General features: G+C 42.6%; 1 protein-coding gene and 1 non-coding gene across 3 annotated transcripts in view; both read left to right on the top strand.

Annotated features, from left to right (window-relative positions):
• LOC140491028 (methylcytosine dioxygenase TET2-like) overlaps positions 1-23,547 on the top strand; it is a 179,544-nt gene that overhangs the window by 119,762 nt on the left and 36,235 nt on the right. For both annotated transcript variants that reach the window (XM_072589160.1, XM_072589158.1), the window contains 3 exons: positions 2,307-2,515; positions 15,763-15,913; positions 20,051-20,140. In XM_072589160.1, coding sequence (XP_072445261.1) covers positions 2,307-2,515; positions 15,763-15,913; positions 20,051-20,140 — 450 coding nt within the window. The remainder of the gene's footprint in view (positions 1-2,306; positions 2,516-15,762; positions 15,914-20,050; positions 20,141-23,547) is intronic.
• LOC140453573 (small nucleolar RNA SNORA53) lies at positions 1,022-1,205 on the top strand. Its single transcript, XR_011952438.1, has one exon. It is a non-coding gene; the product is annotated as a small nucleolar RNA SNORA53 (small nucleolar RNA).

Raw genomic sequence — 23,547 nt, 5'->3', positions numbered from 1 at the left:
TATCTGAAGAAATAAATTGTTATTTAAAGCTAATGTCGAGTGACAGAGAGGTTGTTTAGCAATTATTAATAATTAGCCATTATTATGAATTAGCACAAAGTTAACAGGGTGTTTCCATGATTACACAAGAATGGACAGATCCCATTTTATATTTGGAGAGTAGTCTGCATTTGGATGTGCAGGAATTCATACTTCCATTTGTTTCAACGTTGAGATTCTGACACAGCTAATTTTTTGTGGTGCAGCTTCTGGAGAAACCAAATAGCGACTCTCACATTCAACTGCACATGTAGATTTCCAGGGAAATATCTTGGACTGCTGTTAGTGTGGATAAAATTAACGGCTGTGGGTTTCAGTTGAGTTTCTTAAGTTGCACCAATCTGGATGAATGCTGAGTATATAATTTTACTCCAGGTATTGCTGCATCTTTAAATGATTTGCAGGAAAGTCATTGGTTACCACGTACCCAGCCTCTGCCCAGCTCTGATAACTAAATTTAAATGCCAGGAGTTGTAGGTTTCATTGGGGTGGTTATTTAAACACATTCCTTAGATCCACCCTTAAGGATGTATCTGTTCTGCCTTTCTGGTCATAGAGTCCTAGAGATGTACAGCATGGAAACACACCCTTCAGTACAACTCGACTTTATCGACCAGATGTCCTAAATTAATCCAGCTCCAATTGCCAGCATTGGGCCCATGTCCCTCTAAACCCTTCCTATTCATATACCCATCCAGATGCTTTTAAAATGCTGTGTTTGTACCAGCCTCCACTACTTCCTCTGGTAGCTATTATCATATACGCGCCACCCTCTATGTGAAAAAGTTGTCCCTTAAGTCTCTTCTAAATCGTTTCCCACTCATTTTAAACCTGTGCCCTATAGTTCTGGAATCCCCTACCCTAGGGAAAAAGACCTTGGCTATTCACCCTATCTAGGCCCCTCATTATTTTATAAACCTCAATAAGGTCACCCCTTAGCTTACAATGGCCCAGGGAAAATAACCTTATCCTATTGTTTCTTTTCACTGTTGTCTTGGATTTTGCATTGTGCTAACAGTTCACATTCATCAACTTTAGAGGTGTACAGTCGAATGTACTTGAGCCATTGGTGTGTAGGAGTAATACCCTGCATTGAAGCTCACCTGTTCTGATGTCAATGACCAGGCTGTTGTGTACCACCAAAACTTTACTGCCATGTGGATATATTCATCAAAATCAATCTTGTTTAAATGTTGCAATGAGCCATGGATATGGGCATTGATATGACTGGGTCTAAATTCAGTCTTCACTGCCATTCCCATAATATTCTTTCTTAGATTAGATTAGATTAGATTCCCTACAGTGTGGAAACAGGCTCAACCAGTCCACACTGACCCTCCGAAGAGTAACCCACCCAGACCCATTTCCCTGTGACTAATGTTCCTAACACTATGGCAATTTAACATGACCAATTCACCTAACCTGCACATCTTTGGACTGTGGGAGGAAACCGGAGGAAAACCATGCAGACACTGGGAGAATGTGCAATCTCCAGACAGACAGTCACCCAAGGCTGGAATTGAACTTGGGTCTCTGGCGCTGTGAGGCAGCAGTGGTAGCCACTGAGCCACTGTGCTGCCCTTCATAATGTTTATATGAAACATTACTGCATTTGAAATGCAAAACAAAAGTTAAGTGTTTAGTCACTGAAAAGCCTTCATTTAAATAATTACTGATTGTAAAGTCTTGGGAAATTTGTCTGAGCTAACTACACCATAAAAGAGAATTATCACTCTGTAAAATCTTACAACACAGGACAAAGCCATTTGGCCTATTCTGTCAATTCTACCTCTTTGAAAAATTCATCCCACTTGCTTGCCCATCTCCACAGATCAGCAAATCTTCCTTGGCAATCATGCATCCAATTTCATCTGGAAAGTTGTCTTTAATATTGCTTTCTCCAACATTTCAGGCAATGCATTCCAGATCCCCTCGATGTAGAGGAAAAATTTCCAACATGCAGCACTTCCCCCAACCCCTTAAAACAGCCACCACTTACCAGCTTTTAGCTATCATGTATTTGGTTTGAAATTGTGTCCAATTCAGGGAAAAAAAGCAATGGAGTGATAATTGAAGCTTATGGTTAGAGGTTGAAATAAAGCTCAGTAGATGGAGCTGAGATATAAATGCAACTGAATGGGGGAATAGGTTTGAGGGGCTGGATGGCTATTCCTGTACTCATATTCCTGAATAACGAGTTAAAATGAACGTCTGAGAAGATGGAGGGTTAAATATTCAGTCTTGGTTTTTTAAATCACTGACTCCAGGTGATTCGACGAAGCTGTGTTGAAGAGAAGTTGCTGTGCCTGGTACGGGAGCGAGCTGGCCATTCCTGTGACACGGCAGTGGTTATCGTCCTAATCCTGGTGTGGGAAGGAATCCCTTTGCAATTTGCCGACAGACTGTACGTGGAGCTGACTGAAACCCTGAGGAAGCACGGCGCCCTGACAAGCCGCAGATGTGCACTAAATGAAGAGTAAGAAATACAGAATTGTGCGATGCTTTGTACAGTTTGTGTCTCGGTGTTGTTTGTAATTAGGCCAATTCAAGTAAGGTTAGAGGCTGCAACCTGGAATAAAAGTCATCAGTGGTGAGCAGGTGAAAGGCTGCCCTGTTGTTAGGGCCCTGTGTTCAATAGCTTGAATCCAGCATGGGCCCATAAAACCAGACGGATCTTTAGGCAGGATGGTGTAACCTTGGCTCTGTCCCCACTCGTCTCTGTGTGCTCTGAATGCTGACTCGGAGCTCCAGTTTCAGAACGGGTGCTACCCTCCAGCAATTTACTTCAACAAGCACGGCAAAAAAAAAACCCAACTTCTTCAACGCTTGTCCTTGCATTTTGAAGATTGCAAAATCTAACAGAAAATCGGCAACACAAAAAGGCGGCAGCAGCAAGTGTTCATTTAGCTATATTGTGTTCTCACCACAGCCCCTCATTTGGCTGATGCGTAGGGTGTAGCTAAGTTCTGATTCTGGGACCCACACGCCAAATAAACTGGGTTCCATTGCTGTCAGAGCAGCATTGATGAATGCACCTTTCAACAGCATAATGTGAAAATAAAGTTTGATAGTCTGATTGGGAGCCTTGTCTCCATCAACCAAGTGCACAATATCAGTGAACAGCAAAGAGTAGATCACAGGCCAGAACCTCAAACCATTCACTCATGGTGCTGGTTCCCCATGCACTGAGTCTGAAAACATTGCAAATTTAGGCTCATACTTGGTTGCATATTGTGTGGAGATGAATCCCCCCCTTTTCCCCGCCTTTTACTTGTTAGCAGCAAAAGTGAATCTTACACAGGATCATTGCTATTTGATATGGAAATGCAGTGGGTCATGCCAATTCACGTCTTTTTCTCTACGTGTAGCCAAAACTGACACTGTTTTTCAAGTCTTTTTTTTTCCCTCGCTTTCCACAAATAAGAACTGCCAACTGTTTTGTAAAGTTTGAGACTTATGCAGTCAGATTGATTTCTAGTCCACCTTTTTAGATCATGCTCCTACAATTCATATAATATACTGGAAGCAAGGTTATTCAACAATATTCAAGTGCCTGGAAGTAATCCAACCCCAAAACTCCTACATTTAGACCAGAAAGCACTGTCAATTGGTCCCTAGTTGTCTGCAGCTAAGCTTCAGCCCTCCAAAGCAGTGGTTCTCAAATGTTTTTGTCCACACACTAATGAAGTAGTGCAAGAGAACCTGCAGATTAGCTACTGATCCCATCTCACCTGCTTTCGTATGTGAATGCAAGGAAAAACTATTAGAATGAAAGGGAAGGACGCTGCTGCTTTTGGTGAGACACACTAATGAGTAAATGTTGCTCCAGGCCTGAGGAGCTTCAGTCTGTTGTCGGGCTCCACGTTCAACATTCCCTATTTCTTGTTTTCAAGCCCACAAGCATAGGAAATTTTATTTTGCAGTGGCACCTTGTAGGGAATGGCAGCAAATGTTTCAGAGCTGTTTTGGATAATCCGGGGTATTTGGACCATATGTAAGTCAAGAGTCTGTCAAACCTTCCATCTAGTATTAGCCTCAGTGACCAGTAATTTGGATCAGCCTCCAGACCATCTGGAAGGCCCTTGTGCACTACTTTTACTCTAAGGACCACTTTGTGAACCAGTGCTCCAAAGAATCCATGCAAGGCAAGTGCATCAGTACTGTTCATTGATCAATAGATTCGGATTGGTAACTTTTGTACACCAATCCAAAACTACTTTGGTTTATCTTGCAGACCCAGTTGACTCAGTAGGTAGAGGATGAAGCTTCCCAGTTTGTATATTTTTTAAGAGGAGAATGCATGTAAGAATGAGGAAGAGAAAGGTGGCAGTGAGGATTAGTGAGGGTAGGGAATAGATAGGAGAAATCTGATAAGAGAACGAGGGTCTAGGAGTCAAGGTACAAAGGAAAGAGGATAGGATAGGCTGGAAGAAGGATAAGGAAGGAAAGAGGAATGGGAAAGAACAGGAGATGGAAGAATGGGAGGGAATGATAAAGTGAGGGACATGGAGGTGAACAGTGGGAAGCAAGATGAGTAAGATAGGGTAAAATGGGAGGGAAAGATTGTAGAGATGAATGGGAAAGGAAATGCTGGAGGAACAGGACATTTTTTTGTATATAATGGCTAGGATTCCCTAGTACTGAATCCACCTAATATTTCCAGTCCCTGACATTTTTCTCCCACAGTGAAAGGAAGTGCAATGTTCTGATCTAATGCTATAAGACCATAAGATCATGGGAGAAAGGAACAGGGTAAGTTATTAGGCCCCTTGAGCCTGCTCCACCACTCAGTAGAATTATGGCTGATCCAACATGTCCATCTTCTGCCTTTTTCCTAATAACCCTTCATTCCCTACTGACCAAGAATCCATCTATCTCAGTCTTAAATGCACACAAGGACTCTGTCCCAACCTGTTTAGTCTTTGCTCATTCGACTGTCCCACTGTACGAGAGATTATTCTAGTGAACCATTTCCTAGAAACTGCCTCTAATATCTTTTCTTAAATAAGGGGACTAAAACTGCTCTCAGTACTCCAGATGTAACCCTGGATGAATCAGGACATACAGAACCTGCTAAAAGTCAGGCATGAGGCCTTCAGATCAGGAGACCCACTCAGACATAAGGAATCCAAGTAAGACCTTTGCAGAGCCATTAAGACAGATAAGGACCAATACCGACCCAAACTAGAGACCCAGACAGACACCCGGCGACTATGGCAAGGACTGAATGACATCACAGGTTCTAAAAAGAGACGGTGCAAGATAGCAGATGATAACCCATCCCTCCCAGATCGTCTCAACGCCTTCTGTGACCCCTTGGAGCAGAATTTTGGGGGAGAGGTAACACCTGTTCCAACAAGTCCTGACAAACCTATCCCAACAGTCACTGCATCAGAGATCAGATCAGTTTTCCTTCGTGTGAATCCAAGGAAAGCAATGGGACCAGATGGAGTATCAGGCCGTGTACTCTGAGCATGCGCAGATGAACTGGCAGAGGTCTTCACAGACATCATCAACCTTTCCCTGCAGCAGGCTACTGTCCCTGCCTGTTTCAAGAGGACCAACATCATCCCTGTGTCTAAGAAGGTTCATGCAGAATGTCTCAATGACTACCGCCCAGTGGCCCTAACATCGGTGGTCATGAGGTGCTTTGAATGGCTGGTCATGGCATTAATCAACTCCAGCCTCCCCACTACTCTTGACCCACTCCAATTTTCCTATCGGACCAACAGATCCACGTCAGATGCCATATCACTTGCCCTTCACTCCTCCCTAGAACATCTTGACACGAAGAGTAAGAATCTTACTCATTGAAGGCTGAACACTATTATCCTCCTGAAACTGATTACTAAACTTAGTGATCTTGGACTAAGCCCCATTCTCTGCAACTGGATCCACAGTTTCCTGACCCACAGGCCACAATCAGTGAAGATTGGGGACAATATTTCATCCTCACTAACACGCAACACTGGAGCCCCCCAGGGGTGCATACTCAGCCCCCTACTGTACTCACTGTAACCCCCCTACTGTAGCCATGACTGTGTCGCCAAATACCAGACTAATGCTGTTTACATGTTTGCTGATGACACCACCACAGTTGGTCGAATCTCAGATGGTGACAAAATAGACTACAGATGGGAGCTGGAAAACCTGGAAAAATGGTGCACTGAGAACAACCTAGCTCCCAATGCTGGCAAAATCAAGGAATTCATTACTGACTTTCGGCGGGATGTTACTTATGCCCCCCTAAACATTAACAACACAGAGGTGGAATGAGTGGAGAGTGTCATCCACAACAAGCTTTCTTGGACTCTTCATGTCTACCCTACTGTTGTTAGAATACTGAATGGACTCTCAAACTCTTTAACATTCGCCTGCACCTGTGTCTTTTGCTTTTGCTGCTGCTTACCTATTATTTACTATCTATGCTACTTAACTCTGTGACCTGCCTGTATGGCTTGTAAGACAAAAGCTTTTCACTGTGCCTCGGTACACGTGACAATAAATTCAATTCGATTCAGTTAATTTCGATGTGGTCTCCCCAGCACCTTGGCACGTTCTTCATGTTGTATATCTCTGCTCCACACAAAAAGTTAAGTCATAAGGTAAGAGTCCACGGTGCTGGAGGTAGTATATTTTCATGGATGGAGAATTAACTGATGGGTAGGAAACAGCAAGTGGGGATCGGGAGTTAATTTTCAGGTTGGTGACCTGTAACCAGTGGCATTCTGCAGGGATCGGTGTGAGGATCCTAACTGCTTACAATATATAGTAACGATTCAGAGGGAGGAAGTGAATGTATTATAGCTAACTTTGCAGATGACACAAAAATATAGGTGGAAAGGCAAGTTGTGAGGGGGATATAAAGATTGACAGAGATATTGATAGGTTACATTCCCTTCTCTTATACTCCAACCTCCTTGAAAAAAAGGCCAGAATTCCATGAGCCTTCTTGATTACCTGTGCACTAGTTTTCTGTGTTTCTGTGTTTCATACACAGGCCCTTTGTGTTGCAACCTTCTACAGTTCTCCATTTAAATAATACTCTGTTCTTTAACTCTCCCTTCTAAAATGAGGAAATTCCTACATTATAGTCGATTTGCCATGTAACCTATCAATATCTCTCTGTTCATCTTTATTTCCCTCTTGCAACTTGCCTTTCCACCTATATTTTTGTGCCATCTGCAAAGTTAGCTACAATACATTCACTTCCTCCCTCTGAATCGTTAATACATATTGTAAGCAGTTAGGATCCTCACACTGATCCCTGTGGAATGTCACTGGCTACAGGTCACCCTGAAAATGAACTCCCGATCCCCACTTGCTGTTTCTTATCCATCAGCCAATTCTCTATCCATGAAAATATGCTACCTCGAGCACTGAAAAATGGGTGGAAATAATAGACTTAACCTTTTGTGTGGAGAAGAGATACACAACATGATGAACATGCTAAGAATTCAGAAACATCTAACCTCCTGATCTAAAAAATTTCCAATGATTAATTTTAACAAATATTAATCTGTATATTGAGTTCTTTTTCCTGTTTATAAATTTTCACTCATAATGAACAAGCTCTGCAAATGGCACCAAGTCATTAAGCATCACCTTACATGTACTTTACCCCCAGCAATCTCCCATAAGGCCCAACTCCATGCCCATCTTTTCTCAAGCTGAAGCATTATTCGTCTATTATTTCCACCCATTCTTCAGTGCTAGAGGCAGTTACCACATCAGAAGACTTGTAATTAAAGCAAGGAAGTACTAAGAACGAGAGTGGAAGAACTAAGCACTTCAGTATTTTTATAAGTTGATCCTTCTGAGACGTACTTTCTTGTAAATGCATGTTTCTTCTCCCCAAAATAAACAGAGACAGCAGCAAAGATTCTGTACTGATGATAAAGTCAACGATAATATGCATACACAGGAAATAACTGAGTAACAGATGGGCCCAAGAATTTCAGAATCTGTTTCAACTGTTGGTACCTGAAGCCATAGACACTTCTGTATCCGTTGACTCATAAATTCCAAGGGCACGCTCACTTTAATCAATGGAAAGTGAGGCTTCCATCTGCACAGGTGTGACAGAACATCCTTATGCTCCAATGAAGAGAATTCTTTCAGTAGAAATGAACGCTGCTAGTTTTTACCTTCTCTGCAGGTCCCATTGGGATCCCTCTGCTATTGATTTATTTTCTACCTTTCGCATTTCTGCAGCTTTTGGTAGACCCAGGCCTACTCTTGGCCAACGTGGTAACTCTCCAGGCTTGGTCAGACCTCTCCTGGCAAAACAGTCTGTTGCTGTTCCCAGAAACACGACAGACCCAACACCAACAGACCTTCCTGACTGCTGATTGCTCTTTATTTTCACAAACTGATGAAGGGAGTGGCAAATACCACTGGTGTTCCAGGATGGTGTTCAGTACCTCTCACGGAATCCCAGCTTGTGGAATCTCGACTTCCAGTTTGCTACAGATTGTAATACACAGGCTGCCGACTCTCAAACTCCTTCACGTGTGCAGTGAAACAGGCCTCTCTTTTTATCCCAAATCTTAAATATTTCAAAAAAACCAAAAAAAAACTGTGGATGCTGGAAATCAGAAGCAAGGACATAAATTGCTGGAAAAGCTCAGCAGGTCTGGCAGCATCTGTGTAGAGAAAGCTGAGTTAAAGTTTTGGGTCCAATAACCCTTCTTCAGAACAAATATATTTCAGTTTTTCTCAAGTGGAGAAATCTAGTACCAAGTGTCATTTTCCACATAGATTCATAGAATCCATACAATCCTTATAGAGGCAATTCTGTCTGTAGAGTACTGACTCTCTGAAGAACATCCCATGTAAGGGATAACTCCTGGTTCTTGCCATGTGATCAATCACAAATAGGGAGAGAACAGACAGGGCCTCTGTGTACATCTCATCCAAAAGGCAACAAGTGGTGCAGTATCAGAGTGTCAGCCAACATTCCCAATGAACACCTGAATCTTACACTGACTCCTCCTGAACACAAACCCCTCCCCATGAATTAGCCCCACACCCCCATTGCCAAACTCTTCCCCTTACTGTCGAGCAGCACCACACTCACACCAAATGTCTCCCACCCATCCTCACCCCAACACTTACCTCTGCAACAGCATCTCCCTGCTGAACGGTCCTTCCTCACTCAACAACACCCCTATTCCATTCTCTGTTGGTGCAATGTTACATTTATAAGAATCAGTCACCAGTCTCTATAATTGCCTCCCTATGGAAACATAAGAGGGAATGTATTTGCTGCACAGGAGGGGGCAGCGAGGAAGCACCTCACTGAGATGAGTAGCAATCATATTCCAAATCATATTCAAATGTGCAATCTGTTTGAAAACCAACCAAGCCAGGCTCCCTGCATCTTTGGTACTGAGTACCACGATGTTTGACAAATCTTGTCTTGTGTCCTATAATTGAAGCAATATTGTCAAGAGGGAGTCTGACTTTCGCAGAACATTAACCAAAAAGCTGGACAAAGTCATGCTGGATTTTCATCAAATGCCAAGGTCAGGAAATGGTGCTCAACATGCACATGAACTTTGGATAGGCATTCCAGAATTTAGGGGTTGTGGAGAAGGTGGTATTGCTCCCTGGCAACTAGATACAGTTGGAAAATGCTCCTTAAGTGCTGCCTTTTGTACAGTTCTGACTGCCACCATATCAATAGTCACGTACCAGTACTTAAACAGAATGTGATTGTATTCTTTCTATTCTATTCTTGGGACAAGGTTGGCTGCTGGCTATTGCCATCTGCAGAGATACTGTTCAGCAGACCTTGTTCTTGAATTTCAGTCACTGTGATGAAGATACTGAGAGAAACACTGCTCAGTGTAAACTCCCAGAATTTTGACACAGCAATTACGAAAAGGCCAATGATGAATATCCAAAAGCTGGGATGATACAAGGCTGTTATGTAAGACATTTGACTTGAAAGGGTAAACTCTGAAGACTTTGTAAATCTCCACCAATGGCGATTTACATGACCATCACTGGGAGGAGCTAGTCAGTTTTAGTAGCTGTCCCAGTCTGTTAGCCTTCCTGGTACTGATAGCAATGATGTAACTCAGGCTAGCTTAGTAGCTTTCATGCACTACCAATGTCTCTTACCATGTGTAATATTGATAACCAGAATTTCAAACTCTTGGTATGGGAAGGTAGTGGCATAATGGTAATGTCACTGGAATTGTAATCCTGAGACCCAGGCCTAATGCATGGAAGATGGTAAAATTTGATTTCAATGAAACATCTTGACTTAAAAGCCAGCCTAATGGCAGACAGTGTTGATTGTTGTAATGTGCTCATTACAATTACCAAAAACAATTCTTAAAGCTGGAAATTTTCTGAAAGCCTTCATAGGAATGCAATTGAAACCACAATTCAAACTTAAAGATAAGCTGGCGATAGAGCAGAATTTAAATAATGCTAAAAACGTTAAATATTAAAATCTTTCTGAATTTAAAGTGAGTAATTTAACTTAAAAACTAGAGAATGTTTTTGCACCTCCAGACAGCCTCAAGGTTACAGATACTGAATTAAATTGGTCAACATGGAAGAAACAATTTGTGAGATTTAGGGCTCATGAAGAACTCATGCCCGAAACGTCGATTTTTCCTGCTTCTCGGATGCTGCCTGACCTGCTGTGCTTTTCCAGCACCACACTCTCGAATCTAATCTCCAGCATCTGCAGTCCTCACTTTCTCCCATAGATTTAGATTCTATTCCGATTGTCTACAGTGTGGAAACAGGCCCTTCGGCCCAGCAAGTCGAAGAGTAACCCACCCAGACCCATTTCCCTCTGACTAATGCACCTGACAATAATGAGAAATTTAGCATGGCCAGTTCACCTGAGCTGCACATCTTTGGACTGTGGGAGGAAACTGGAGCAAACCCACGCAGACACGGGGAGATAGTGCAAACTCCACACAGACAGTTGCCCGAGGCTGGAATCAAACCTGGGAGCCTGGTGCTGTGAGGCAGCAGTGCTAACCATTGCGCCACTGTGCCACCCCTACTTGAACCACACTGGGTCACTGATGCCCTTTGGAAAAGGATTGACAATCTTTATATATTGTCTAGATCTTTTGTAACTGGAGCATTAAAACCAGAATTAATTAAAGATAGAATTGTCCTTGGAATTTCTGATTGATATTTTTCACTTCTTTTAAAATTAAAGGAAGATCTTATATTGGAAAGGCTATGCAGATTGCGTTAAAAGCTTAGATTTGGAAAAACACTGAAAGATCTGGGAAATACAAGGACGAATTTACTCTATCAGAACCTATTCACTTCAAAAGATCCAAACACTCCAATCAGTCCCATGATAAATCAAGGAAAAAAGTCTTAAATACTTTTAGTCCTCAGAGTCACTGTCTAACAAAAGACATAATCAGAAGTAACAGTCCAGCACTAGTACAAGAATATAATAAAATTCTCACAACACCAGGAAGCTTTCAAATAAATCTGTTGGACTATTACCTGGTGTTGTGTGGTTTTTAACTTTGTCCACCCCACTCCAACACCGGCTCCTCCACATCGAGAATAAAATAAAACAAAGAACCGCTTGGAAATCTGAAACAAAACCAGAAATTGCATACCTGTAGAGAGAAGGTAAAGTTAACATTGTGGGCCCAGTGAACCTTTCTCTGAACAAAAATGTCTCTTTGCAAAAATGTGCAGCATTTTCAAAGAATAGGTAAGAGCCAGAAGCAATCGTTAAACAAGGAAGCAATACTGGTTCCATCCGCAAAGAAGCCAATACTTTACATCAAACACTCTTTTTTAAAAAAATCCGACTCTCCAAGTATTAGAACATCGTCCTTCGATAATAATATTATTCCTTGGGAAGAAACTAGAATGGTTCCAAAGTGAAATAACCGACTCATTTGAACCAGACATGACAGATCTCATCCGTACGAATGGATGTTCAACTCAATTCAAGCTTGATGCAGGACAGAGCATCACTGTGTTATCTGGCCAAATACCTTGGTTAAAACCTTGAAATTACAACCTGCTATCATGATGCTGAATGGTGCAAGTGTACAATTAAAGGAATATTAATAATGTGTTTAAAACATAAGTATCACTTGGCAGAACTTCCACATTAATAATCAACAAGCATCACTGCTGAGGAAGAAAGTATGTTTTGCTCTAAAAGTTTTGTAATTGCAGCCGTCTCTGAAGACAACATTCGTGAACTAAAATAATATATGCCAGTCAGAAGATGACTTCACAGGGCTCATAAAAATGTTTGTTGACCCCAGAAGGAAGACATCATTGCATTCACTCTATTTATTCACCAGCTACAATCATGGAATTGTTACAACGTAGAAGGAGATCATTGGGCCCATCATGGCTGCACTGGCTTTCCAAAAGAGTGTTATGACTTTGTGCCATTCTCCTTCCTTCTCCCTGTAACCCCATACATTTTTTTAATATCCAGATAATCATCTAATATGCTTTAGAACGCCTCAATAAACCAGCCTCCACCACACTTACAGGCAGTGCACTCCAGATCCTAACTTCTCACTGTATAACAAAGTCTTTTCTTACATTACATTCACTGAACGTCTTGTATCCAGGAATATTTTACACATAGTCCTGTCCATCCTTGTATGTGGTCTCTGTTGTAACCACATCATAATTGCACATGGTAAGCGGTGTGAGTAACTCCTTAATCTTATTTACCAGACTCATCAGTACATTGACATACATGTCATGTAATCCTGATTTAGAATGTTTTAATTTCTCCCTTATTCCACCTGCACTGAATATCTTATTACCAACTCTGGTGTTAACTATCTCTCTCCCTGTTTTAGTGCAAAGAACTATACATATCTGATATTCTGTCCTACACTCTCATCCATAGTCAATTTAAACCACCCTGAAAAACAATGGCAAAACACCCTGCAAAGAAGTTGGTCCCAGTTCTGTGTAGGTGCCATCTCCCCCAGACTCAGTCTCAGTGTTGCAGGTACCTAGCCCTCCCTCCTGCACAGTCTTCCCCACCACAAATTCATCTGTTGTATCCTTGAACTTGTGTGCTTACTTGTGGGTGGAGTATTCTGGAAGTTACTACCTTAGAGCACCTGCTTATTAATTTGATACCCAGACATCTAAATTTTGACTGCAGAAGCATATCCCCTTGCTACTGGTACCAATGTCGATCAGGATCTCTGGCTGATTACTGTCCCCAAGAAGAATACCCTGCTGCCACTCTATGGCATCCTTGACCCTGGCACCACAGAGACACCAATTAAGTCTGGAGTCAAATGGCCACAGAAAGGACTCTGCTTCTCCTAATTAACACATCCCCTTCACATTACCCTTCCACTCTTCTTCCTTCCCTCCGAGACAGCTGCAGGGCCACGCGCTTGCCCCGTTACACTTAACAGTATCCAAAACCGAAGACCAAGTAGTGAGCAAAATTGTCTCAGAAGATCCTTCCCCCCCCACCTACTCTTCCTGCCTGGTGCTCCTGGGTTGCCTGGTAATCACCATTTCTCTATCTGCTTGCAAGTTGCTATTCTGTGCAATGATGGCCCAATTAAACATCATTGCACATCATCCTTTGCTTGTGCCACAGGGATCCTTGCTGTCGTTCAGGTTCTGAAAATCTGCAGTTCAAGTTTCTTCACTTGATGATGCTTCCCATACAACACCTCATAGGGGGGTAACATTAAACACAACTCCCCCTATGCCACACACTAAGCAAGCTAATCTTCCATACCTAAAGCTAACGTTTGGATTATTCACTCTAAGAATTAATCACCCCTGCTCAGCCGTTCAGCTTCTTTTTGTGTGTTTATAAATGGGATATTCAAGGATAAGAGTAAGAATTGATTTCTACAGGGTGAAAAATTCTTAAAAAGGGAAGAATTATCCTCATCCAACTGCACCAACTCACGAAACTCCAAGCACTCTGTTCGGGTTGAACTCAAGAACAAAGTCACTCCAACAAGAGAGTATTCAGATGTGGAATTCATCAAAAACGAGGAAAACCTATCAAGCAAAAGACATTGTGACAAAAGACTGCTCATCCTGACCTACCATGTAACAGCATTAAAACAAGAAGATTACTTCTCCCATCTCAACGTTCACCTTTCATCACACACATTAAAGCAATCAGAAATCATTCTGACATCATGGTGGAACAACGTCAACACTTGACAGCAAAAGATATGCAGGAAATAAATGGCTACCCATCTTTCCAGATATTAATATTCAGTGTTCTTGCTCAAGTAGATCACCTACTCACGCAAGTCAACATGATTTTATAAAGTCAGAGGTTGGAGAGAAAAGATTGTGATAAACATGATATACTTGTTTCAGCAGTTGCATAATGGCGGGGGAAAACCTAAGATAGATAGTCTGAAAAGGTTAACTCTGAAGCCTTTGTATAACTCTGGTCACTGAGATATATATGACAGTCTCTGGAAAAATCTGGTCAGTTCTACTTGTCTGTTGTAGTTACTCCAGTGACCTCCACTGTTAACAACCATGTAACTTAGGTTAGTCTGTCTTTTTACCAACTATAATACAGCTGAATAGTCTTAACGTAAACTGTTATCTTAGCTAGTACAGCAAACGTTCAATAACCGGTACTTATGGGACCAGGAGTATACCAATTGATCAAATATTTTGGTTGATCAAGAGGTCCACATAATCAATGTAAAAGTACATACTAAATCATAGAAAAATAATGCAGGGTATAGATATCACTGTTACACTCTATTTACAGCATAAGTAACTTAAATAATAATGCAACTTTGCCATAAATAAAACACAGTGATGAATGGTCTTCTCACATTCTGGTCTCCCTCCTATACGAAGGATGTTGTGAAACGTGAAAGGGTTCAGAAAAATTTATAATGTTGTTGCCAGGGTTGGAGGGTTTGAGCTATTGGGAGAGGCTGAACAGGCTGGGGCTGTTTTCCCTGGAGTGTCAGAGGCTGATGGGTGACCTTACAGAGGTTTACAAAATTATGAGGGGCATGGATAGGATAAATAGGCAAGGTCTTTTCCCTGTGGTGGGGGAGTTCAGAACTAGAGGGCATAGACTTAAGGTGAGAGGGGAAAGATTTAAAAGGGACCTAAGAGACAACTTTTTAATGCAGAGGATGATGTGTGTACGGAATGAGCTGCCAGAGGAAGTGGTGGAGGCTGGTACCGTTACAGCATTTAAAAGACATCTGGATGGAAATATGAATAGGAAAAAGGGTTTAGAGGCATATGGGCCAAATACTGGCAAATGGGACTAGATTAAGTTAGGATATCTGGATGGCAGGGATGAGTTAGACCGAAGGGTCTGTTTCCATTCTATGACTTGCACCCTTAACTGACTACTTGAACATCATGGAGGTTGCAATAATACAGTAAACGTCTGGTATTTTAGTTGTATAAGTTTTGCTGGTTTATCAGGAGGGCCTGTTCATAAGATCCTGGTTTAAACAAAGTTAGTTATATCTAATAAATTACTTCTTGTTGTCAATTATCTCTTCTGCTAAAGACGTATCAGCAGTTAATCTTTCACCACTTAACACTAGTAAGTCCTGTAGACTAGTATTACAGGAGGAGTTGATGGCAGTATATCCACTGAAAGGAGATTCTAGCAAACTGGGTAGCAGCTGAGGAGATGCCTTGGGACAAATGCCTAATATCGGATACTAGGGCCTTTGAGCTGTAAACCTATTCTTTTTCCTGCAGACGAACATGTGCTTGCCAAGGGCTAAACCAAGACACTTGTGGAGCTTCGTTTTCCTTTGGCTGCTCCTGGAGTATGTACTATAACGGGTGTAAGTTCGCAAGAAGTAAAGCCCCCAGGAAATTCAGGCTACTCGGTGATGACCCCAAAGAGGTCAGTGGCAACTCAGCAGGTCTCTGAGTGTTTGATTTGTGAGGCATTTTCTTCTGTTATTGCTGCACACTGTTTAGAATTTCGGATAGGATTGCATTTGGCATTCTAGCCAGAGGCTCTCTCTCACCAAAGCTGCATTTAAGGAGATGGTGTGCAGTGCAGTCCTGATTTCCCTTCCATTGGCTTTAATGGGTAAAGACCTGTTTGACCACATGTGCTGGTTTGCAAGGTGATGTGGAAAAGGCCTTGCATCTGGACTGCTGAGGTGAATCATTCAAATCTCAGGAGTTAAAATTCTGTCAGGTGTCTTCTTGTCTAGTGAGGTGTCTAGTGAGGTGGGTGGCTCAGTTGTTAGCACCGCTACCTCACAGCGCCAGGATCCCGGGTTCAATTCCAACCTCGGACGACCGTTCCTTGTGGGGTTTACATGTTCTCCCTGTGAATGCGTGGGTTTTCTCTGGTTTCCTCCCACAATCCAAAGATGTGCAGGTCAGGCGGATTGACCATGCCAAGTTGCCCTGTATAGTCCAGGAATGTGCAGGCTAGGTGGATAAGCCATGGGAAGTGCAGGGTTACAAGAATAGGGTGGGTCTGGGCAGGGTGCTGTACGGTGGGGTGGGGGGGGGTGCGTACCTGATGGGCTGAATAGCCTGCTTCACACTGTAGGGATTCTCTGATAATTCCCCTTTCGATTTGGTGCAAGGTTTGAATCTTGCTGCAGACTGTCCTGTCAAGTGATTATCAGCTGTGAAATCTGGCTGACGGGCAGTGTGATGACTGCATCTGTTTGATTATGAATGATCCTCCCCAAAAACAAGACAAAATACCTGCAAGGAAGTCAGCCCTGCTTCTGTTCAGGTGCCATCTCCCCCAAAGCCAGTCTCGGTGTTCCAGGCGTCTAACACTCTCTGTTCTGCACTGTCTTTCCAGCCACAAATACGTCTGTTGTATCCTCCAACTTATAAGACCATAAGACACAGGAGTGGAAGTAAGGCCATTCGGCCCATCGAGTACACTCCGCCATTTAATCATGGCCGATGGGCATTTCAACTCCACTTACCCGCATTCTCCCCGTAGCCCTTAATTCCTTGCAACACCAAGAATTTATCAATCTCTGCCTTGAAAATATTTAGTGTCCCGGCCTCCACTGCACTCTACGGCAATGAATTCCACAGGCCCACCACTCTCTGGCTGAAGAAATGTCTCTGCATTTCTGTTCTGAATTGACCCCCTCTAATCCTAAGGCTGTGTCCACGGGTCCTAGTCTCCTCGCCTAATGGAATCAATTTCCTAGCATCCACCCTCTCCAAGTCATGTATTATCTTGTAAGTTTCTATTAGATCTCCCCTTAACATTCTAAACTCCAATGAGTACAATCCCAGGATCCTCAGCCGTTCCTCATATGTTAGATCTACCATTCCAGGGATCATCCGTGTGAATCTCTGCTGGATACGCTCCAGTGCCAGTATGTCCTTCCTGAGGTGTGGGGCCCAAAACTGGACACAGTATTCTAAATGGGGCCAAACTAGAGTTTTATAAAGACTCAGTAGTACATCGCTGCTTTTATATTCCAACCCTCTTGAGATAACTGACAACATTGCATTCACTTTCTTAATCACGGACTCAACCTGCATGTTTTCTTTAGAGAATCCTCGACTTGCACTCCCAGATCCCATTGTACTTTGGCTTTATGAATTTTCTCACCGTTTAGAAAGTAGTCCATGCTTGTATTCTTTTTTCCAAAGTGCAAGACCTCGCATTTGCTCACATTGAACTTCATCAGCCATTTCCTGGACCACTCTCCCAAACTGTCTAATCCTTCTGCAGCCTCCCCACTTCCTCAGTACTACCTGCCTGTCCACCTATCTTTGTATCATCGACAAACTTCGCTAGAATTCCCCCAGTGCCTTCATCCAGATCATTAATATATAACGTGAACAGCTGCAGCCCCAACACTGATCCCTGCGGGACACCGCTCGTCACCAGCTGCCATTCCAAAAAAGAACCTTTTATCCCAACTCTCTGCCTTCTGTCAGACAGCCAATCCTCAATCCATGCCAGTAGCTCACCTTGAACACCACGGGCCCTCAGCTTACTCAGCAGCCTCCCATGTGGCACCTTATCAAAGACCTTTTGGAAGTCTAGATAGACCACATCCACTGGGTTGCCCTGGTCTAACCTACTTGTCATTTCTTCAAAGAATTCTAACAGGATTGTCAGACATGACCTCCCCTTACTAAATCCATGTTGACTTGTTCTAATCCGACCCTGCTCTTCCAAGAATTTAGAAACCTCATCCCTTAACGATGGATTCTAGAATTTTACCAACAACCGAGGTTAGGCTAATTGGCCTATAATTTTCCATCTTTTGTCTTGATCCTTTCTTGAACAAGGGGGTTACAACAGCGATCTTCCAATCATCTGGGACTTTCCCTGACTCCAGTGAATTTTGAAAGATCTCAACCAATGCCTCCGCTATTTCCTCAGCCACCTTCCTCAGAACGCTAGGATGTAGCCCATTGGGACCAGGAGATTTGTCAATTTTAAGACCTTTTAGCTTTTCTAGCGCTATCTCTTTTGTAATGGCAACCATACTCAACTCAGCCCCCTGACTCCCTTTAATTGTTGGGATATTACTCATGTCTTCCACTGTGAAGACTGACGCAAAGTACTTATTAAGTTCTCCAGCTATTTCCTTATCTCCCATCACTAACCTTCCAGCTTCAGTTTAAAGTGGCCCAATGTTTACATTTGCCTGTCGTTCATTTCTTATATATTGAAAGAAACTTTTGCTATCATTTCTAATATTACTGGCTAGCCTACCTTCATACTTTATCCTCTCCTTCCTTATTTCTCTCTTTGTTATCCTCTGTTTGTTTTTGTAGCCTTCCCAATCTTCTGATTTCCCAGTGCTCTTGGCCACTTTATAGGATCTCTCTTTTTCTTTAATACATTTCCTGACTTCCTTTGTCAGCCATGGCTGTCTAATCCCTCCCCGGATAATCTTCCTTTTCTTGGGGATGAACCTCTGTACTGTGTCCTCAATTGTACCCACAAACTCCTGCCATTTTTGGTCGACTGTCTTCCCTGCTAGGCTCTGCTTCCAGTCAATTTTCGTCAGTTCCTCTCTCATGCCCTCGTAATTACCTTTGTTTAATTGTAACACCATTACATCCGATTTTGCCTTCTCTCTTTCAAACTGCAGACTGAACTCTACCATATAATGATCGCTGCTTCCTAAGTGTTCCCTTACTTTAAGATCTTTTATAAAGTCTGGTTCATTACATAGTACTAGGTCCAAAATAGCCTGCTCCCTTGTGGGCTCCATGACAAGCTGTTCCAAAAAGCCATCCTGTAAGCATTCCAAGAATTGCCTTTCTTTGGATCCACTGGCTACATTATTTACCCAGTCCACCTGCATATTGAAGCCCCCCACGATCACCGTGACCTTGCCTTTCTGACATCCCTTTTCTATTTCCCGGTACATGTTGCACCCCTGGTCCTGACCACTGTTAGGAAGTCTGTACATAACTCCCATTATGGTTTTTTTGCCTTTGTGGTTCCTCAATTCCACCCACACAGACTCCACATCATCTGACCCTATGTCATTCAGTGCCATAGATTTAATTTTGTTCTTAACTAACAAGGCAACCCTGCCTCCCCCGCCCCTCCCCGCCCACCTCCCTGTCTTTTTGATAAGTTGTAAATCCTTGGATGTTTAACTGCCAGTCCTGAACCCCCTGCAACCATGTGTCTGTAATGCCTACCACATCATAATCATTCACGATGATCTGTGCCGTTAGTTCATCTACTTTGTTATGAATGCTATGAGCATTCAGGTAAAGTGCCTTTAATGCTAACATTCTTAATCATTAGAGATATTGGAAGTCATAAGATGTCCTAAGTTATGTACCTGTATGTGGACTGGGAGGCTGTTGAAAGCATTATTAATCAGCTGGTGAGTTCTTCCACAGCAAATTAAAAAAGAGCAATTTAAAGGGGCGACTCTACAGCTAATGCATTGTTCTTGGGGCAAATGAGAGATTCTAGTCCTTTATACAGCTCCAGTTCCTAATCCAACTTTTGAATCCTTTGGTAGCTCCTTTTCTGATGATTGCTTTCCATCTTTCTATTCAGGAGGAAAAACTAGAGTCGAATCTGCAAAACCTGGCAAACCTATTGGCACCAGTTTACAAGAGGTTTGCCCCAGAGGCTTTCAACAATCAAGTAAGTGGTTGCTGTGTTTAATTTCACACACACTTCTTCCATATAAGTACGGTAAATGTTCAGAGACTTGTTCAACAGGAGGGCCAATGGTTGCGGAGGCAGAGTCTCAGAAAATTTACCTCAAACTTCTATTGTTTTCCAAGACCCACTGACAATAAAGATGATCCAGTTGTACTGGAGACAATGACATAACATTGATGCATTATTCAGAAATACTTCTCGATGCGGTCAGACAGGATGCAGGTTAATTTTGACTTTGAGTGGTGGTTTTAAAATGCACAATATCAATTGAGCTGCTTTCCTGATGTTGCATTCAGTGGAGAGTGGGGCTGAATCAGTATTGTTCTTTTTACAATATCAACCAAAGTCTCAATTCCTCAAATATGTCCGATGAGGTTAAAGTAGAAAATGGCAGCGGGCATTACTGCCAGCCTGGTTTGAAACTTAAGGCTCTTTGTCAGGAAGCATTTCTTCATACAAAAGGCAGTGCAAGGCTAGATCTCCTCCCCCAGTAAGCAATTGAGGTTGCTAAAACATTTTGTGACTGAGATGGATAGATTTTGTTTGGATAAGGCTTTGATCTGTAATGAAGGTGGGTACATGCAGTTGCAATATGTGATCTAACTGAATGGCGGAATGAGTTTGAGGGGCTGAATAGCCTATTCCTGCTCCTTTTAAAAACTCTCTAGATCATTTGAAACATAATTCCTTATCGACTCTAAGATCCATAAGTCTGAATGGGATATTTTGTTTTGTTTTTTCATGTTCCAGGTGAGTACTGTTTGATGCATCACTTTATACTGCTTATATAGCCCGGATTAATATGGAGGAACCCTGTGAGAAAGCTGCATGCTTCATGTCTCACATCTCAGTGGGTGCAGCCTGAGGTCCCTGGTGGAAGCTGGCACTCCACAGCATGCTTCCTGTAAGTACAATGAGTTCCATCAGCTTGCAGGCAAAGTTTGTCCTGTCTGTGCATTCAGATGAACACTAGTGTTTTGAGGAGAGATTTCAGCAAGGTGTACATTTTACGTTTGCCTCAACTGTAGAATTTTCTGATGATTTTATTGTGAAGAGTAGTCCAACTGGATCATCTTTAGTGACTTGTCTGCATGATGAGCCTGGCATCAAAGTTGAAGACAGAGGTTTTCCTAGTTCATTATAAGGATCTTGCTTGTCCTCTAAATGTGGAAGGTCACAGATGCCTTAACTCAGCATTAGGAATGGTTTCCCTTGCATACACTGTGTGCTAACCTTGCTGAGTCGGATGTCCTTTAAAAAAATCCAACTGGAGCCCAAGTTGACTAAGATCCACTCAAAATGTCTGACACCAATCTGTGGTTCTAAATTGCATGTGATGTTTGGATTATCCATTGGATTAACCTGACATTAGCGTTTTGGAAATGGGGTGGGGGGGGGGGGGTGCAAGTAGATGCCATGTTCCTCAACTCTGTCTACTTCAGCACCAATGAAGGGTCGACCAAAGAATACAAATACTTCAACTGAAAGACTTGTTGAACTTGTGATGGCAAAGTGACTGCTTGGCAGGGACGGAACCCTTTCCAGCTGATGAGTGAGTCTACAATGCATTTTCCCTGCAAGATCTCTTTCTGCAGACCTTGATGTGATGTTGGGAATATTAAGAAGAGTGGTGTGGTTCCAATCATCAAGAAAATATCATTGGACGAAGCACAGTACCTTTGCTATCTGGGACTTGGATGAGAATCATGCTGCTGAAGACTATAACAATAGCCAAGAGGCAGTCACTGAATTTAGCCACTTCCACTTGTCGTTGGTGCCATCATGCAGTTGGGCTGCTTTAGCCAACCCTGTGAAAAGGACATTTTTGTAAAATCCTTTGCTGTTCGGCGGCCTTCAGCAATATTCTGGTGTGAGTAAAGATACTGTTAATCACTGGAAAAGAGAGATCTACCTTAGCAGCATCACCAAAAATTATCTGCAGTCATACAAGAGACAAAATAGTTTTCTAGCTCCTCCAGAAACTGAAGCCAGGACAATTGAGGGCATGTGGCCTATCATGTACCAGTCAAGAATAAACTCCACATCCGTTTTCCAGGAACTTTACTGAGTCTGTCTCTCCAGTCTCAAAGTCATATTCTTGCTGTAGGTTCCTTAGTACCCATACAAAATGGCATTATCTTTTCAAGTGAAAACCGTTTGGAACATTGAATCTTGACACCAGCATATTACTTGCCCGAAACATCGATTTTCCTGCTCCTCGGATGCTGCCTGCAGTGCTGTGCTTTTCCAGCATCACTTTAATCTAGAATCTGATTTCCAGCATCTACAGTCCTTGTTTTTACCTCAAATCCTGGAACAGGACAACGTGAGCAGGGACTGTTTTATGCAGGAAGTAGTCTGGCCGTACACAATGAAAGGCCCACGACATTTTGACGTCTAGGCCTCAGATCCTGGGCCCAGTCCTTCTCTTGCTTGAACTTGACACAAAGCGTTGTAGCCGCTCATTGGAAGTGGCATTCTGATTGGCAGGAACCCACCACTGGAGACCCAATGAAAGAAATTGTGAGGCGGGACTTGAGCATCACAGTCAGGGATGCTGAAGTGATGCCTTTGTCAGAGGACTGCTCATGGATTTCCTGTGGAAATGTAGAACTGTTGCTTCTCGTGGGCTACTTTCAGGTTTTGTTAGAAATCTTAATTTTTCTGAGCCTCTCCTGGTGTGAGTTCCTCTTTCTGTATAATGGCCTGCTCCATGTAGACCTCGGGTTAAAATTAAATTGAGAGCCCAGAGTTGCTGCCTACGCCCAATCTGCATATTCAACGAGTGGCCTCTACAGTCTTCTACTAAGTCTTCCATTCATATGATCAAGAGAATAGATCAAGATGGCAGAACAATCAAGCATGCTTGTAGACTTTATACAACAGCAACATCAACACACATTGGAAGAAGATGAGGAAATGACCGAATATGAGGGTAAATCAGTTCATGCATTCCTCACGATGCCCTTGACTGCTGGATGACTTGATCACCTATCACTTCTGTTTTTTTGCTTCTTAATCGCTACTTAATTCCTACTTCGACCATCATTAAAATTAGCCTCCTCCTGTTCTCCTCACCACACCAGAGTGTGCCACAATGGCTTGTGATTACTCTGTTGGGCAGCTCTGCACTCGGCCTTTTCTGGCCTGCGCCAACATTGATTGAGAATTCTCTTCATTGCAAAAGTAAGATGATTGCTGGTGCTTGCGTGACATTGTAGATGTAAGATTGAGCATAAGCAATTTAACAACGGAGATATGCCGGCTGTTGTAGTAGTCCTCAACTTCATGTTCAACTGAAGGAAGTGAAAACCCAGCAGAAAGCTTCCAGTGATGTTTATTGCTTAGAAGCCCTTTCAGATACCACTGATGTGGTGGTGCCATTG

This window comes from Chiloscyllium punctatum, chromosome 2 (genome assembly GCF_047496795.1).
Source record: "Chiloscyllium punctatum isolate Juve2018m chromosome 2, sChiPun1.3, whole genome shotgun sequence".
Taxonomy (NCBI): Eukaryota; Metazoa; Chordata; class Chondrichthyes; order Orectolobiformes; family Hemiscylliidae; genus Chiloscyllium; species Chiloscyllium punctatum.
This window is presented reverse-complemented; position numbering and strand designations above follow the sequence as displayed.